Source organism: Manacus candei, unplaced genomic scaffold, assembly GCF_025592945.1.
Source record: "Manacus candei isolate 608988 ecotype Guabito, Panama unplaced genomic scaffold, ASM2559294v1 h1tg000002l, whole genome shotgun sequence".
NCBI classification, from domain to species: Eukaryota; Metazoa; Chordata; class Aves; order Passeriformes; family Pipridae; genus Manacus; species Manacus candei.
Genome location: NW_026138050.1, coordinates 923,964 through 940,408, shown reverse-complemented (window position 1 = coordinate 940,408; position 16,445 = coordinate 923,964). Strand labels below are relative to the sequence as shown.

Here is a 16,445-nt window from a genome sequence, read left to right as displayed (position 1 = left end):
TCCCTGGAGCTGTCCCTGGATCTCTGCCTCTCCCTCCTGTTCCAGCCCAGCTGGCTGTTCCTGGGTGCTGTCAGGCCTCTCTCCTTCCCCCAGTCTGTGGCTGGGAAGCTTTGCACAGCAGGATGCTGAGTCCAGTTGCCATGGCAAAGCGAGGGAGTCGTGGCACGTGGGCCCTGCCTGTGAGCTGCCTGTCACAAATTGTTCCCACAGGTACCCCAGAATCCTCCTGCCTGTCCATGCTGAGTCTTGGATGTTGGTCCTTGCTCTGTCCAAGGCCCAGGCACGTTGTGGGTGATCACACTTCACTGTATCTGTGTCCCACCCACGTTACCTGCCCGAGCATCACCTGCTCACTCTGAAAAGATGGATAAAAGAAGTTACCTTCTAGGAAATGAAATTATTTAGTTCCTTCCTGGGATTACCCAGTAGTGAATGAAAAGCACTTGTTAGCTCAGTGCCCAGCATTTCAACCCCTCTGCAGAGTTACAGCTCCTTGTTTTGAGCTGACAGGAGTTTCCAGGTCTCTGTGCTGCTGGGGCACAGGAAATGTGGTGGTTGAGGATGGAAACGCTCCATCCTCATTGGGCTGACAGGACAGGCAGGGGAAACAGGGGCCAGGTCATTGCAGGGGAGATGTGCAGGCGTGTGTGGGACCAGAGCATCCTTCCCTTCTGTGAGAGCTTGGGGGATTTTAACACCGAATACCAGAACTATGAATGTTCAATACCAGAATTAAGGTCTAAGTGTGGCTTCATCCTACTGGTTGTTTTCCCTCTTCAGAAACCAGTCTGTGCATGCAGAACTGACCCAAATCTGTCCCTGTTTTCCAGCAGACAGGGGTAAGTCTGTGTTAGGAATCCTTGGAAATTTCCATCGGCGCTGGAGCGTTTCAGTAGCGATTTGAAGGGAAACTCTTACCCAACGTGGGCTCTCTGGAGGGGCAGAGGTCACCTCACCTGTGCCACAGCTCGGAGCTGCAAATCATTCTGCCAGTGCTCCCTCAGCCCCAGTTGAGTAATCGTGGGGATTATCTGTCTCCAAGATAAACATGGAAAGATAAGGCAGTGTCAAAGGAATTGCTTTTGCTTCTTTATGGCTCTTTGAAAGAGCTGACCCTGATGCTGGCTCTGCTGGGGTCTTTCCTTGCAGCAGCACGTCCTGCAGCACCAAAATTCTTCCTGATAACTTCTTCATAGCAATCCAGGCAGAATTGGGGCCTTTGAAATGTGCCAGCACTGATCCACAGAGAGCACTTAAGCATTAGGAGAGCATGAAGTGACAGGACACAGGGGAATGTTTTCAGACTGAAAGAGGAGGTTTAGGTTGGATATTATGAAGAAATTCTTCCCTGTGAGGGTGGGGAGGCCCTGGCACAGGTTGCCCAGAGAAGCTGTGGCTGCCCCATCCCTGGAAGTGTCCCAGGCCAGGTTGGATGGGGCTTGGAGCAACCTGGGCTAGTGGAAGGTGTCCCTGTCCATGGCAGGGGTGGGACTGGATGGGCTTTAAGGTCCCTTCCAACCCAAATAATTCTGGAGTTCTGTGATTAGCTGTTAATGGTACTTGATCATGTCCTTAAGAGTCTGCTTATGTGCTTTTTGGATTTTTAGTGGTTTGGGTTTAGAACCCCAGAATGGTTTGCATTGGAAGGGACCTTAAGGATCATCCAGTTCCAGTCCCCAAATCTGCTTTTCTATACAAACCCCAGTTTGGGTACTTTGGATTGTATGGAAAAGCAAAGGAAAGGTGGCAGATCTGCACAATGAAGCAAAGGGAAACAATGAAACACAGGAGGTGGATAAAATAGGGGTATTCTGACTTTTCTGCTGGGGTAGATGGATGTGGGAAATGTTCTCTGTGATTCCTAAAAAGGGTTTTGGAAGCTGTGGCGTGTTTGGTCCCACCATTTCCTGTTCTCATTGACACAGTTGCTGTTGTCACTTGTTTAACAAATCGGTGCAAGCCCAAACAAGGACAAAAATAAGTGTCTGTTAATGTGAACAGATTTATCTGTTCTCATCCCCACGCCTTTTCCCACGGGCAGAGTTTCCATGTAGCTTATCAAGCAAACCTTAGTGCCAAGGATTTCATCTCCGTGAGGGGCAAAGGCTGCTCAGAGCAGGGCTGTTGTCTCTACGTGTTTGTGGCACCTCTAAACACAAGGCAGGTGCTGGGGCAGCCTCTGCTCAGGAGGACACGGGAGGATGGCTGGGTTGAGGTGTAGGATCCCAGAATGGTTTGGGTTGGAAAGGACCTCAAAGATTATCCTGTTCCACCCCCTGCCATGGGCAGGGACACCTTCCACTAGCCCAGGTTGCTCCAAGCCCTGTCCAACCTGGCCTTGTAGCTTAAACTGGATCTGGAGCAGGCACCTGTGAGATGTTCTGGAAAACATGTTATGCTCAGGAGTCGTAGGTGCAGGAAAGTCACAGTTCAGGGTTAACACGAGAGCAATGGGTTCTGCCAGTCCCTGGTGGTAAATCCAGGCTGGGTATCTGCTGCTGTGAGCCTTTGGCTGTGGGCTGGGCAGTGCTGGGGGATGCTGTGCCCTTCCAGTCCCTCGCTCTGCTCACCCTCATCTCGCTGGCAGTGACTTGTGACCTCGCTGAGCAGCCCCACCACCCTTCTCCTTGCACTCTCCTCTGGCACCTCCTGGTGTGGCACAGCTGGAAACTTTTGGTGATTCCTCCATGGCTGGTCCTGCCCCTTTGGTGGGAGCCAGGTGATCACCCAGCCTCGCTTATCCATCAGGAGATTCCCCGAGGATTTATGTGTTCAAGTGCTTTAGGAGTCAGAGCTGGCAGGTGTTGAAAATATCATCCCACTTTTATTGGTTTGGTTTTGTCCCTGTTTGTTGGGTTAACTGGAACTGTGTGCAGGGAGTGCTGGTTTTCCTTGGAGCCATCCTCATGCCCAGCAGTAGTTAGGGAGGAGCAGCGTTCCCTGGGCTCTTGGGTTAGTGGCACATCAGCCATGGCCCTGCAAAAAAACCTTCCCTCTCCCTCATCTTCCAAAATAAATCAGTCAGGGCTTTGCACAGCACTGAAATTTCCCAGGCTGCTTTCTCCAAGGATTTTGCCTCAGTCCCACATGGCAGACACGGGATGCCCGGGCAGCACTGGCTGGCTCTGGCTGCAGAACCGCTTGGCTGGAGCTCCCAACACCAGGGCAGATACATTCCCCCAGGACTGCTCCTTTGTTCTGTCCTGCTGCAGGCCTGGGCTCAGTAATAATTAATTCCTTTGTTGCATGAACGTGGAGCGTTTCCTCTGGAAGGCTCAGGCAAACATCCCACTCCCTCAAGAATGGTAAATGTTTAAAAGCCAAGGACACAGGGTTAATCCTTGCTTTTGAGTTGTGATCTCTCAGTGCTCCAAAGCCACCACTCTGTTGGGAGACAGAGCATGGGCACAGTCCCAGCCATGTTCCACAGGTACAGAGGGTTCACAGGAGCCCAAGTCAGCCCTCACTTCCACATCCCAGTGGTTTCTATCACCTGATGCCAAGAGCTTTTGTCTGTAGGAACCAAGTTCTTGGGAGGGGAAATGGTTTATTGGAGGCTCATTTAGAGGGGTCTGGACTGGGCTTCTCTGGCCTGCCCCTTGTCTGTGGTGTGGCCAGCAACAGAGACAGGCAAGTGGAAATTTCCTTCCCATCCCCAGTGCCTTGTGACAACATCATAAACCACCCCTGGCGTTCTTTACCCTGCTTACGAGAGAAAAAAATCTATAAAGGCAATCCTTAATCACCCACCACAAACATGGGACGTTGCAGGCGATTGCTCAAGGCAGTGACATGGGGCAGGGACACCCTGGGGGGCTGGACTGATCCCTGCCTGGATGGTGGGCACATTCCTGCTGCTCCAGGTGAGCTGCACTGCAGGGACCTGCGCTGGCATCGCTCGGGCAGCGTCAGCTGTGCCCATCACTGGATGTGTGTTATATTAATCTTATAATTAACACCCCAAAAATAATTTAAATCTGTATTCTTTCTGCCCAAGTTAAAATCCCTCCCAATGGAACTGGTTGTGCTGGGAGCTGTGGGTTGTGGGACAGTGGTTCCAGCTCTCAGTTGTCCCCTTGTTCCCTCTGCCCTGGCTGAATCTGGTGTTCAGGCAGTGATCCCTGCTGGGGTAAGGAGGATTTGGGGAGGGTTTAAGTGTTATGATCAATGCCAATTTTCAGAGCTGCTGGTGGATCCCTTGGGTCCCTTGCCAGCATCTTTTATTTGAGAGCAGTACAAGAGGGATACAGGCCCCCAGCTTTGGGAGTTCTGGGCAGGACGTGGGCTGAGGTTTAGGGAAACTTTGACTGAAGGTTGTTAACTCAGAGGGTGGGGAGGCCCTGGCACAGGTCACCCAGAGAAGCTGTGGCTGCCCCATCCCTGGAAGTGTCCAAGGCCAGGTTGGACAGGGCTTGGAGCAGCCTGGTCTGGTGGAAGCTGTCCCTGCCTATGGCAGGGGTTTGGAACTGTTTCTCGAAGGTCCCTTTCCACCCATTCCAGTCTGTGATTCTGGGATAGCTGCACCAGCCATCTCCCAGCGTGCTGCTGGATCCGTGTGCCCGATGCCATGGCCCTTCTGGCAGGTGCTGCCTCTTGGCAGCACAGGCAGGTGAGGAGGCCAGCTGGGCTGCAGACAGGGCTCTGCATGAAAGGAATCACATCCTGAATTTGGCATAAAAACCTAAAACTGAAGAAAAAAAAAAAAATCCAAGGGAAAAATCCCCCCAAGCCTTGAACCAAGGCTTGGCAGTGATAACAGTTTTTATATCCCTGGGGGCTGGCCCAACAGCTTTTATTGCCCCTCTCCTTTTTTTTTTTTTCTTAGCAATGCAAATCCAATCCATATTTTAGAGCCTCCCCTGTGCTGCCCGTTCACAGAGGTCCTCGTGGCAGGACAGGCAGGATCCTTGGCCCTGCACCAGCCACCTCAGTCCTGCAGGTGTGGTGTCTGGAGGCTCTGCCCTGCAGCATCCCTGGACTGACTCCCTGCCCCGCAGCATCCCCGGGCTGCCCCCGCCGTGCCCCCATGGCCGGTGCCGAGCATGGAGCCCACGCAGGGCGGGAGCTGCTGGACATGGAGGTCAAGGCCAAGGCCTGGCGGCCGCCCTGGTATGAGCACCACGTGCAGCCGTGCGTGGCCGAGCTGCTGGGCACTGCCCTCTTCGTCTTCGTGGGCTGCCTGGCCGTGGTGGAGCACGCGGGGGGCGCGGGGCGGCTGCAGCCCGCCCTGGCACACGGGCTGGCCCTGGGCACCGCCGTCGCCGTCCTGGGGGACATCAGGTAAGGGGGCTGGCACTGGGGCTGCATGGCCCCCCGGCTGGGGTGGCACACACACCCCACTGCACAGCTCCAACGTGGGCAGGGGGGATGCTGGGGGCTCCCACACACCACCCTTAGGACCCTCCCTGCCCAAATCTCGGTGCCTGAGCATCCCGGCCCTGCCACTGAGCCCCTGGTCAGTGGTGTGGCTGCTTGGGGGGTGGTGGTGGTGGTGGTGGTGGCACTGGTAGTGGTGGTGGCACTGGTGGTGGCATCTTTGGTGGCACCCGTAATGCTGTGGGTTTGTGGGGGATTCACCTGCCTTGGATTGACCATTTTAATTCTTAGCCCCTTTTAATAAAAACTGTCAAAGCTGAAATAGAAACATCCTCTTCTGGGGGTTGGAACGAGAAGATATTTAAGGTCCTTTCCAACCCAAACCATTCCATGATTCTCTGGAAAGCTGAGGCAATTCCTTTCTCAAGGATGTCAGAGCAAAACGTTTTGACCCAAGTGTGCTACTCCCCTGGGTATCTGCAGGTGAAAGATTTAGATCCCCTTCACAAGTGGCTTCAATTCCCCAAAAGCAACATTTAGACAAACCTGCTCATTGAAAAAGGTGTTGTCTGGTGCTAAGATATAGATTTATCCTCAAGGAATAAGCTGAAACAGTCCTTGAGTTTTATTCCCTTCCCTGGTGTCAGCTCTGCACAGCCCAGGCATGGGATGGCTCCAGGCTGTCCCAGGTGTCCTGTCTGGGATCATGGACAAGCCCTGGAGTCCAGAGCAAGCTGACTGATCATTTATCAGCAGGGAAAACACCCCAGGTGAGGTTTGTGCAGTGGGGACTCGGTGACCCCGTGGTACCTGTGCTGGCAGAGCCAAGCCAGACCCCACTGCACCCCAAACCCTGGGCCTGGTTGAACCAGGGGAGCAGGACAGGGGAGCTTTATGGTGAGGGGCTGCAGAAGAGTCCTGGGGGTCCCCCATCAGCTCTGAAGCCAAGAGAAGCCATCTCAGGGTCCTGCACAGGGAGATGTTTTAACCTAAAGTCAGGTTCACACAGAATCCCAGAATTATTTGGGTTGGAAGGGACCAAAAAGCCCATCCAGTCCCACCCCCTGCCATGGGCAGGGACACCTTCCACTAGCCCAGGTTGCTCCAAGCCCCATCCAACCTGGCCTTGGACACTTCCAGGGATCCAGGGGCAGCCACAGCTTCTCTGGGCAACCTGTGCCAGGGCCTCCCCACCCTCACAGGGAAGGATTGTGTCCAGAGAGGCTGGAGAGGGGCCTGGCTCAGGATGGGGGTCCCTAGCCAGGCTGCCAGCCGTGCCAGGAAGGTGGGAGCTGTGGCTGGGGTTTGCTTGCAGCCAGGTCCTCCTTCAGCCCCCAGGCTCCCTCCTGTCCTGGGGGTGTTCACAGCCCAGACCCCACCCCGCTGAAGCGTTTGCTGCCCTGAACAGCACAATGCCTTGCTCTCGTGATGGGTCTGAATTCCAGCTGAGGAATGAGGTGTGATTATGGCTCCCAGACACTCTGACTCATCCCTCACCAGCAATTATCAGGGCTGATTGGTTATGAAACCTGTTCGTTAGTGTGTCTCATGATAATCTGCTTTAATTACAGGGTCTCTGACTCTGTCTTGCTTGTGCTCTTCAAGATGAATGATTTAGGTCTTGTACGGCAGTGCCCAACCTGACAGCCCTGCTCTGTCCCTCCCTGCCTGGAGATGTGACCTCCCAGGCTGGGTACCAGCCCCCCCGGGGCATTCCTGCAGCTCTGGGAGAGACCCCTTCTCCCCACACCTGCTCTGCCAGAGCTCCTGGAAGCTCCTGGGGTCTCCAGAGACCTGTCCCCAAACCCTGTCCCTCAAAGTTCCCCTGCCAGCACTGCAGGACAGGTTGGGTGTCCAGCCTGATGCTGCTGCTGCTTTGAAGCAGTGACTGCAGAGAGAGGAAACAGCTGGATTCTGCTCTTCTGGAGCATGTGGCACCTTCCCACGACAGGACTGGAAAAGCACTTGTGGCTCCAGCCCGTGGTGAGCCCCGGGGAGGGAACCCTGTGCCGGGAGTGAACCCCTGCTGATGCTCCTCTCTCTTTGCAGCGGAGGCCACTTCAACCCCGCCGTGTCCCTGGGCGTGTGGCTGGTGGGGGGGCTGAACATGACGATGCTCATCCCTTACTGGCTCTCCCAGCTCTGTGGAGGGGTGATAGGAGCTGGCCTGGTAAAGGTATGGACACTGGGGTCCTCTCCACCCAGGGCTGGGACACAGGGACTCCCCCCCTGCTCTGACAGAGCTGGCCTGACCACCTCAGCCTGCCGCAGCCCCGGGCTCTAAGGCCAGGCTAATTAACTAATTAATAGCTGCAGCTGTTCTCCAGAGGTTTGCTGTGCTACACTAATTAGGCACAGAAGGACACACATGGTCACCCTGCAGCCCCTGCCGTGTTCTCACACGGCGTTTCCCTGCACTTGTACCTCCGGCACTGCACTCAAGGTCAGTTTAGGTTTGGTGCTGCCCATGCCCACCACGCTGGCAGCCAGCACCCACCTGCACCGAGTGGTCTGGCCACCACAACCCCCTGGGTGACTGGGTAAGGCTCATCCCGCCGGGAGAGCAGTGCCTGGCCCGTTATCCCAGGAGACATTGAGAGCCTTTGCCGATGAGTTGATGTTTGCCAGGCTGGCTTTCAGGAGGCAAGTGCTGAGTTTAGCTCCTCTTTAACCCGCCCGCCCGCCCACGCTGCCCTGACAGTGAGCACATATGCCCGGTAAAGCCACAAATGGAGCGTGGAGGGCACCAACAGGCTCCCCCTGCACAGGCCGTGGCACCGAGCGGGCACTACGGGAACGCCAGCGGGGGAGCCTTCGGGGGCATCACGGCCGACGAGCAGGTCCCGGCTGTCCTCGTGGGAGAGCTCCTCATGACCACCTTCCTGGTCCTGGTGGTCTGCATGGGCACTGTCAACGGGAAGACCAAGACCCCCCTGGCACCGTTCTGCATCGGCTTCACCGTCACGGTCGACATCCTGGCAGGGTGAGCTCCTGAGCCCTGTGCCCGTTCCTGCCGGCAGACGGTGCCATCCAGTGCCACCGCTCCAGCAGCTGATGTCACCAGGCAGGGGGTCAGGGGGGGACCGCTGGCTGTGGGGATGGAGCTGGTGCTTGGAGCCCCAGGGGCAGCTCTGAACACCCACAGTCAGGGCTGCCCTGCTCAGCCAGCTGAACTGTGCCCCAGGGAGGAGAGTGCCCGTGCCTGGGGTGGGACGGGGTGGGCTGGGATGGGACATGCCCTCATGCAGCACAACACAGGCCCTGCTGTCCAGGGAAACTGAGACAAGCTGGGCACACCAGGAAGGAGTCAAATGAGCCCATTGGGTGCCCTGGTAGTTTTGGGAGAGCCATGGTGTGCAGTCTGGCCAGGCACAGGGGTGTCTGTCAGCTCATCCTGGCGCGTGGCACCGGAGCTGGCGCAGCTATCACAGGCACCAGTGGTGGGTGATAAACCCCAGGCCCCCCTGGGCCATGTTTGCTGTAGGAAGCCCTGAGCAAACAGGAGAGGGTTTATGTCCTTCATGTCCCCATGGCTGCTGGAAGTGCTGCCAAGCTTGCAGCTTTCTCCATGTGTCGGGAGAGCAGCCCAGCTCCGGTGCCTCTGTGATGGGATAATGAGCACATGCAATTAGGAATGTTAAGGGGGTGTTGGGCTAAGGCAGTGCCCACCTGCTCTAGTGGGACCCCGAGCCCCTGTTTACACACAGCACAAACCTCTTGGCAAATATTTATCCCTTGCAGTTTTCTTTAACCTGTAATCGCTTCCATCCCCATCCCCTGCTCCACAACCTGTGCATGGCATGGAGCCTTCCCTGTTTGACAGCCTGGCTCCTGGGATGCCCCAAAATAAACTTGGCACTGGTGCTTCTACCTCACACTGGGTTTTCCCCAGTAACTTGCCAGTGCCATGAGTGAAGGCCGGTGCTGGTGAGCGGCCTCTCCCAGGGCTGGGCTGGTCCCTGTGTGGCAGCTGAGCAGCCACACGAGTCTGGGCTGCCAAGGAAAACCATCCCTGTGACCAAGCAGCCGTGCTGGGATGGGACCAGGCTGGTCTGAGCCAGGGGATGGTGCTGGTCCCGTGTCCCTCCACAATGATGCAGCCACTCTGTTTGCATTCCAGGGGCGGCGTGTCCGGAGCCTGCATGAACCCTGCCCGAGCCTTCGGACCAGCTCTGGTGGCAAACTACTGGGACTACCACTGGGTTTACTGGGTAGGGCCCATGGTCGCTGCCCTCCTGGTCGCTGTGCTGGTGAGGTACGTGGTGCCTGTGGCAGGATGGGGAGTGGGGCCATGCAGACTGACCCCCTGTACCCCCTGTGCTGCTGCTCTGCTCCCTGCACCCGCACTGCAAGCAGACACTTTTCCAGAAAGATGTCCAAGGGCTGGAAAGTCCTTTCCCTTTTCCTTCTCATGAGGACAGGATGACAGCAGAGTTCCAACCTGTGTCCAAATCCCTGTGTTTGCTCCATCCATGTCTTGCATGGCGAATCCAGCTCCGACTGGTGCTGGGCTGCTGCCATCACTGTGTCCCTGTTGCTCCCTTGCCATGGCAGAAAGGCTGACCTTGGATTCCTCTCTCTTTTGTCCCCCAAAGGCTCCTGATGGGTGACCGGAGCACACGCCTGCTCCTGTGGTGACGCCGAGCCCCCGGCCCTGACCTGCTGCGGGTGGGGCTCAGCACAGCCCGTGTGAAACCTCCTGCTCCTGCTCCCTCCTCACCTTCCTGCCTCCCCTCTGCATCTCCCAGGCACCTGTGGCCCAGCGATGGTTCCCCGGACGCTGGAGGGCTGGTGGGACCCCCCCAGCCAAGCCGTGGGTGCCAGGGCTCTGCCATGAGACCAGCTCAGTGTGAGCCCCCTCTGAGCAGCCACGGTGCCTGTGGTGCCCCAGCCTCCCTCGGCATCACCGTGCACAGTGTCCATCCCCCAGAGGTGTCCCTGGGCATCTCGATGCCAGGGAGCCCTGTGCCCTCTGAGTGAGCACTGCTGCTCCCTGCTCAGGTTGTCCAGGATGTTCCAAGCAGCTCCTGCCCCTGGCCTGCCCCATGCACCCTCCCACAGAGGGGGACATAAGAAGGGAGCTTTGGGGACAGCCTCATCTCTGCCCCTCTGGGTATCAGAAGGATGGGGGTAGGGGGAGTTAAACACCCCCCCAGAGCTCAGGGCAGGTCATCCCTCCCCTGTCAGAGGGGGGGCCAGGGGCCGAGGGGGCGGGGGGCTGTTTGGCAGAGGGGGTGCTGCCACAGGCAGGAGCAGCGGCAGAAGGGAAGCGCTGGAGCTGTGTGGGCAGGGGGAGAGGAGCCAGCACAGCAGCTCTGCGTCAGCCGGGCATCGTCCCCTCCAGCAGCTGCCCTGACTCATCCTGCGGCCTCCCCAGCCTCCCCCGGGGGCTTCACTGGTTCCCCCCCCCCGGGGGCTTGTTGGGTGGTGAACTGGCACAAGGGTGTCACTGTGAGCACTCCCCACCCCAGCCAGGACCCCCTCTCGTCCCTGGATTTAGACCCTCTGAATTTTGCAAACATTTCACCCTGGAAATGCCTGTTGCTTTCCCAGCCCGTCCCAGCACAGCTCAGAAGTGCCCTGGGCTGGCCCTGGGGCAGGGGCTGTGCTGGCAGAGCTGTGCCCCCCACCCTGCCCACGAATGGGGCTGGAGGGCAGGAGGAGGCAGGAGTAGGAGAGGGCCCAGCTGCCCTGAGTGGGGCAATGGCAGCTTCCCCAGGGCAGGAGCTGCGTGCTGGGCTCGGGCTGTTCCCCTCCCCAGCAGTCTGGAGGAAACCCCGGCATGAGGCAGATGCTTGTCCCTCTCTCCACAGGCAGCTCCTCGCAGCTGCTGTGACAGGGCAGTTCCCAGCTTTCCCCTGTCCCCGTGGGGTTGGCACAGCCCTGCCAATGTCACCTCTCTATTTTCAGCTTGTTTTCTACTTCCCAGCCCAGGAGGTGACCCACACAGGGACACAGACACAAAGATGTGCTCACAGAGGACTGTGCTGTAGAGATGCTGGAGCGAGGGAATGCCGGGATTGGAGCATTTTGGAGCATTGCTGGCTCAGAGCTGGGGGTTGCTGCACCCCTGCCCTGGGTAGCTCTGGGGGCTGGGGGGGCCGTGGGCCCAGGGGCACCCTGGGCCCCAGGTGAGCCCGGGAACCAGCAGCTGCTCACTCAGGAAGGAAAATGATGCAACCCTCAGAAGGAGACAAACAGCATGAAGATGTCACTGGGATGGTTGTCATGGCAACACCACAAAAAATGCCAAACCAAACATGGACCAGAATCACTGTTTCTTCCCCAAAGGGGGCCTGGGGGGAGCAGCTACTGGTGGGAGCTGGTGCTGTGGGGAGTCATCACGGGGACCCCACCTGCCCCTGCTCAGGGTGCAGGTCTGTGGGAGCGGGGCTGAGGCCACTGGGCTGTGACGGGTTCCCCCCTTCCCCTTTTGAGAGGATGCTCGGCCCCTCGGCCCCGCAGGAAACGCACTTGGCTGCGGCTGCCTCTGCACGGGGGGGCCTCCTGCACCCCATCCCTCCTGAACTCTGATCCCTCCTGCACCCCCATCCCTCCTGAACTCTGATCCCTCCTGCACCCCCATCCCTTCTGCACCCCCATCCCTCCTGCACCCCAGCTCCATCCTGCACCCCAGCTCTGTCCCTCACCCCATCTCCCTGCTGCACCCCGGTTCCAAGGCACCTCTCCCAGTGGGTGCAGAAGAGGGGGGCTCAGCAGGCCCCCCCGGGTGGTGATGCTGCTGCCTGTGGTCCCCAGGCAGGGGGGACAGGAGGGGACACAACCCCAAGTGCCCCCCTGTTTGGCTGCTACTGTGTTCAGCACATTCATCTTTCGTTTGTCAGGGTGACTTTTGATAAAGCATCTGTAACACCACGTTGTTTTTCCTTGAGTATTATTAAAGTGCTTAATATATGCTAATTAAATACCAATTAACTTCCGAGCACTTAATGTGCTTTAAGGACATAAAATACATCTCATTCCCATTCAATTAAATTTGCATCAGGCCTGGACACGGGTCTGCACCATGTTTTTTCGGCACACAGATCTCCTGGGATGTTGCCTGGTGTTTTCCAGGTTCTGGGTGCCTGTTGGGATGGAAATGGCTCCTGTTGGGATGGAGGTGCTGCTCGGGAGCAGAGCAGGCACGGGGCCCTGATGCTGTGGGCACTAGTGGAGTCACTAGTGGAGTGGGGCTGTTGAGGACACCAACACTCACCCCCCTCATGACGGAAAGCTGGGAGAGCCCAGGGCACTTCAGAGGGATGCCAAAGGCTCTGCAGACATTGGGCACGTGCTCAGCTGGGCACTGCCAGCTGTGTCTGGCACCAGCACTTTGGGGACACAGGGAAAAAAATCGGGGTGTGCTCCGGGAGCAGCATCAGAAGGACGTTTGTGTGCCCCTGTCTCCGCCCCCGCCCTTCCTGCGCTCACACTGCAGCTCTTTCACTCTGGATAAACACCCTGGACAGACAGGGAACAGGGCAGTAAAGGCGTGCTCTCCCTGTGGTCAGGCTCCCTGTGCCAGCCCAACCACAGGAACGCTCAGGTTCTTGGCCATGGCCGAGGCTCCTGCCAAAGCCCCGGGTCTGTGGCACAGCTCTGAGCTGCTCGCCCACAGCAGGGCCGGCACCGGCTGAGCCCGACTCGGCTGCTGGCCCTGACTTTGGTTTCTGGTCCCAGTCCAAGCTGGCTCCCACCCCCCTGTGAGACCCTCGGCCTCGCAGCAGCCCTGGGGGGGTTCATGTCCTGCCCTGTGCCCCCACCCGCAGCCGGTCCCTGGTCCCCGGCTGGTGGCCGTGGGCACACGGCTGCTGGCAGCTCCTGGCACTGCAAGTGCTGATGTGTGGCCCGGGAATGTGGGAATGAACAGCTGAGCCTCCCCCCTTCCCCAGATCTGCTGTGTTGCAGCCCCCCCCCAGAACAAGGAATTCCTGGCTGGGGAGCTGGGGGGCAGCGAGGTGCTCCCACCCTGGCACAGAGCTGGGCAGGAATCACTCTGTGCCCACGCCCAGGGCAGCACAGCTCAGCCTGCCAGGGGCTGGTCCTGGCAAGCCCAGACACCGGCACATGAATCCCTTGGCTGGGAGGATCTGGCTCCACTGCTGCACCGATGCCCGAGCACCCCTGGTCTCGCCTGCAGGGAGGGACAGTGGGGAGCCAGGGGCTGAAGGAGGGATAACTCCGTGTCAGCAACAATCAGGACACGAGGAGGAACCACAGGGCGGGGAGCTGGGCGAGGCTGTCCCCGTGGTGGGGTTGTCTTGGTGCTGGGGCCTCACCGGCCGTGTTCCTGCACAAAAGGCTTTTCATCCAGGCAGAACAACACCCAGCTGTTTCCTGTGCCCGCTGCCTGTCTGCCCTCTCCTGCAGTCTGGAAAGGAGGAGCTCCCAGAGTTTTCCCTTCCAAATCCTTCTCCCAACAGGATTAGGGGGGCTGCCAGTGTATTCCCCCAAAGCCTGGTCTTAAAATAGCGGCATCCCCGAGCAGAGGCAGCACACTGAGGTGCCCAAATGTGGCAGGGTAGGATGGATGAATGCTTTTAGAACATGCCCCATGAGAGCATCTGGGAATTCTCCCGTTGCTCGGCGCTAGAGGTTTTCTGCAGCTGGAGAAACCACAGCCTGAAAAGGAAAGGTGAATGAATCCTTTGAGCCCATTTTGCCCGTCGGGCGGATCCGCAGTGGCTGCGGAGGGCGGACCCCGAGCTCATCCCCAGTGTCTGTGCCAGCCCTCGGCGCTGCCCCAGTGCCACGGGGGGCTCCCGGGGGTGCTCAGCCGGGCCGGGGTGCTGGGTGGCTGCGTGGGCAGGGCCGGGGGGACAGCGGAGGTGGGCGCTGACGTGCGGAGCCAGCGCTGCGCGTGAGCTGGCAGCTGCATGTAGGAGCCGGGAGCGAGGGATGGAGGAGTGGGAGTCGGGATGTATTCTGGGGAAGCTTTTACAGCCACGCCATCAGCGGGCACAGGGATGGGGATGGGCTCCTGCCCTCCTGGCCTTGGATGGTGCCCGCGGGGTTGAGGACTGTGCCCCCAGACTGGGCATCACCCCTCATGGCTCTGCCACGTCCCTCACCGCTGTGCCACGTCCCCGGTGATGCACCATGTCCCTCGACACTGTGCCATGTCCCTCGACACTGTGCCGTGTCCCTCACTGTTATGCTATGTCTCTCATCACAGTGCCACGTCCCTCACTGCTTTGCCATGTCCCTTGCTGCCATGCCAAGGCCCTTGGCACCATGCCATGTCCCCCACTGTGCCATGTCCCTCGCCACTGTGCCACCATGCAGCCCCGGAGCACTGTGCCAGCCTCCACTGCTGCATTTGCTCTCCTGCCCCGAGCAAGGTCCCGAGCCGGAGCAGCCCCCCCGCCCATCAGCAGGTATGCAAAGAGCACTAACGAGCCTCCCCACCACATGCAAAGCTCCGGGGCTCTGCCAGAGACCTGGGCTGTTGCACGGGGCCAGGGAGGGACATCTCCAGCTCCCCCCCAAGTGCTCCCAGACCTGTTTCCCACAGCAGAGCAGGAGAGGCTCTGGAGCACAGAAAGGAAAGGAAATGTGAGGAGAGGGGATTACTCCCTCCTTCCCACCCTGCTCCTGTTTCTACTCCTCATTCTCTCGATCTTTCACTTCTTGTTGGCACAGGCCACCCACTCAGGCTCCCTGGGGAGGAGCTGGCACAGAGATGTGCCCCTGGGACCGGGGCAGTGCGGGGGCTGGGACCCCCGGAGCCCTGCTTCCCCTTGGAGCCCTGCTTCCCCTTGGAGCCCTGCTTCCCCTTGGAGCCCCCCTTCCCCCTGGAGCCCTGCTTCCCTCAGCTGGAGAGGGAAGAGAGCCGCTGGTGGTAGCGGGGGCTTCATCCCCTCCCTGCACCCCCACTGACATCCAGCCTCACTTCCCCCGGCTCTGAAGTGTTTCTGTGCCCGGCATCGCTGAAGGATTTACATTTTAAAGGGGGTTTAAAATGGATTTGGGCAGACATTTATTTCCAAGTGTTATTTTTTCAGCATTTGCCACTTTGAATGTTTGTGAAGAGGAAATAACAGACAGAAACCACAGCAGGCAAAGCTTTGGAGAACTCACTTGTGCTCATGCAAATGTGGTGAGAGTGACAGTCTGGGCTCAGACAGGTAACCCTGAGGAACGGCTGAGTGTGAGGGTAGTGGTGGAGGTGTGTGAGCAGCCTGTGAGCAGCCCCTGCTCCTGGGGCCATGGATCCCTCCAGGCTCCTCTGTCTGGATGTGCACCCTTCTCCCATGCCAGTGGGGATGGATCAGGTCAGGGGGCAGAGAGCAGGCAGGAACCCCCTCACCCAAGCTCAAAGCTGGCCGAGGAATCACTGCCCCAGGAGACCCCCCTTCCAGCCCTTCCATTGTCCCCAACACAGAGATTTGCTCACAGCCACTGCACCAGCAGGACCCCAAGGAGTGGGGTTTGCTTCAACAACGAGAGTTCCTTTCCCTCCTTGCCGTGTTCCTCAGCTTCTGGGTGACATCAAACCCCCAGTTGTTTGTAGCAGTGAGGACCCCGAGCAGCAGGACCTGAGGGTGGGGAGGTGCTCCAGGCACGTGTCACCAGCCCTTCCCACACCGGAGCCAGAGCCGTCTGGAGCTGCCGGCCGGCTGGAGCAAAGGCTCGGCGGAAGGGGAATGCTAATCATGTTCTGTGCTGGCAACAGCCAGAATGCTGCACAATAAATAGCCATTTTAATTACTGCACAATATTTACAAGATTGCTTCCTCATTTGGGAAATTAAAACAAATGCTCCATCAAAATGATCAACACGATACAGTAAAGCACAGGGCTGATAAAGGAATCCATGGGCTGCTAATCGAGGAGGAATTAGCACCTCGGTGCTGCCTCCTCTGCTGTGCGACCACAGTGGGGAGGTGGCAAAGAGCCTCGGCAGTGCCGGGTGAGGTGGGGCAGCGGGCCCTGCTCCGGGGTCCCGGCATCAGGGTCATCTCCTCGGGGTCCCTGTGCTGGGGTCCCTGCACGGGGTCCTTGCACCGGGGGTCTGCACCAGGGTCCCTGCGATGAGGTTCCTGCACCAGGGTCCCCACACTGGGCTGCGGGGGGGGCAGGGCCAGCGGGGTTTGGCAGCTCAGGTGAGGCGCAGCCAAAAGGGG

General features: G+C 58.4%; 1 protein-coding gene across 1 annotated transcript; it reads left to right on the top strand.

Moving 5' to 3' along the window:
* Positions 1 to 4,870: 4,870 nt before the first annotated feature.
* Positions 4,871 to 10,473, top strand: AQP8 (aquaporin 8). The gene is made up of 5 exons (XM_051803481.1): positions 4,871 to 5,280; positions 7,366 to 7,492; positions 8,085 to 8,299; positions 9,437 to 9,571; positions 9,912 to 10,473. The coding sequence occupies exons 1-5, from the start codon at positions 5,027 to 5,029 to the stop codon at positions 9,952 to 9,954; spliced, it is 774 nt and encodes a 257-aa protein (XP_051659441.1). The 5' UTR covers positions 4,871 to 5,026; the 3' UTR covers positions 9,955 to 10,473.
* Positions 10,474 to 16,445: the final 5,972 nt, after the last annotated feature.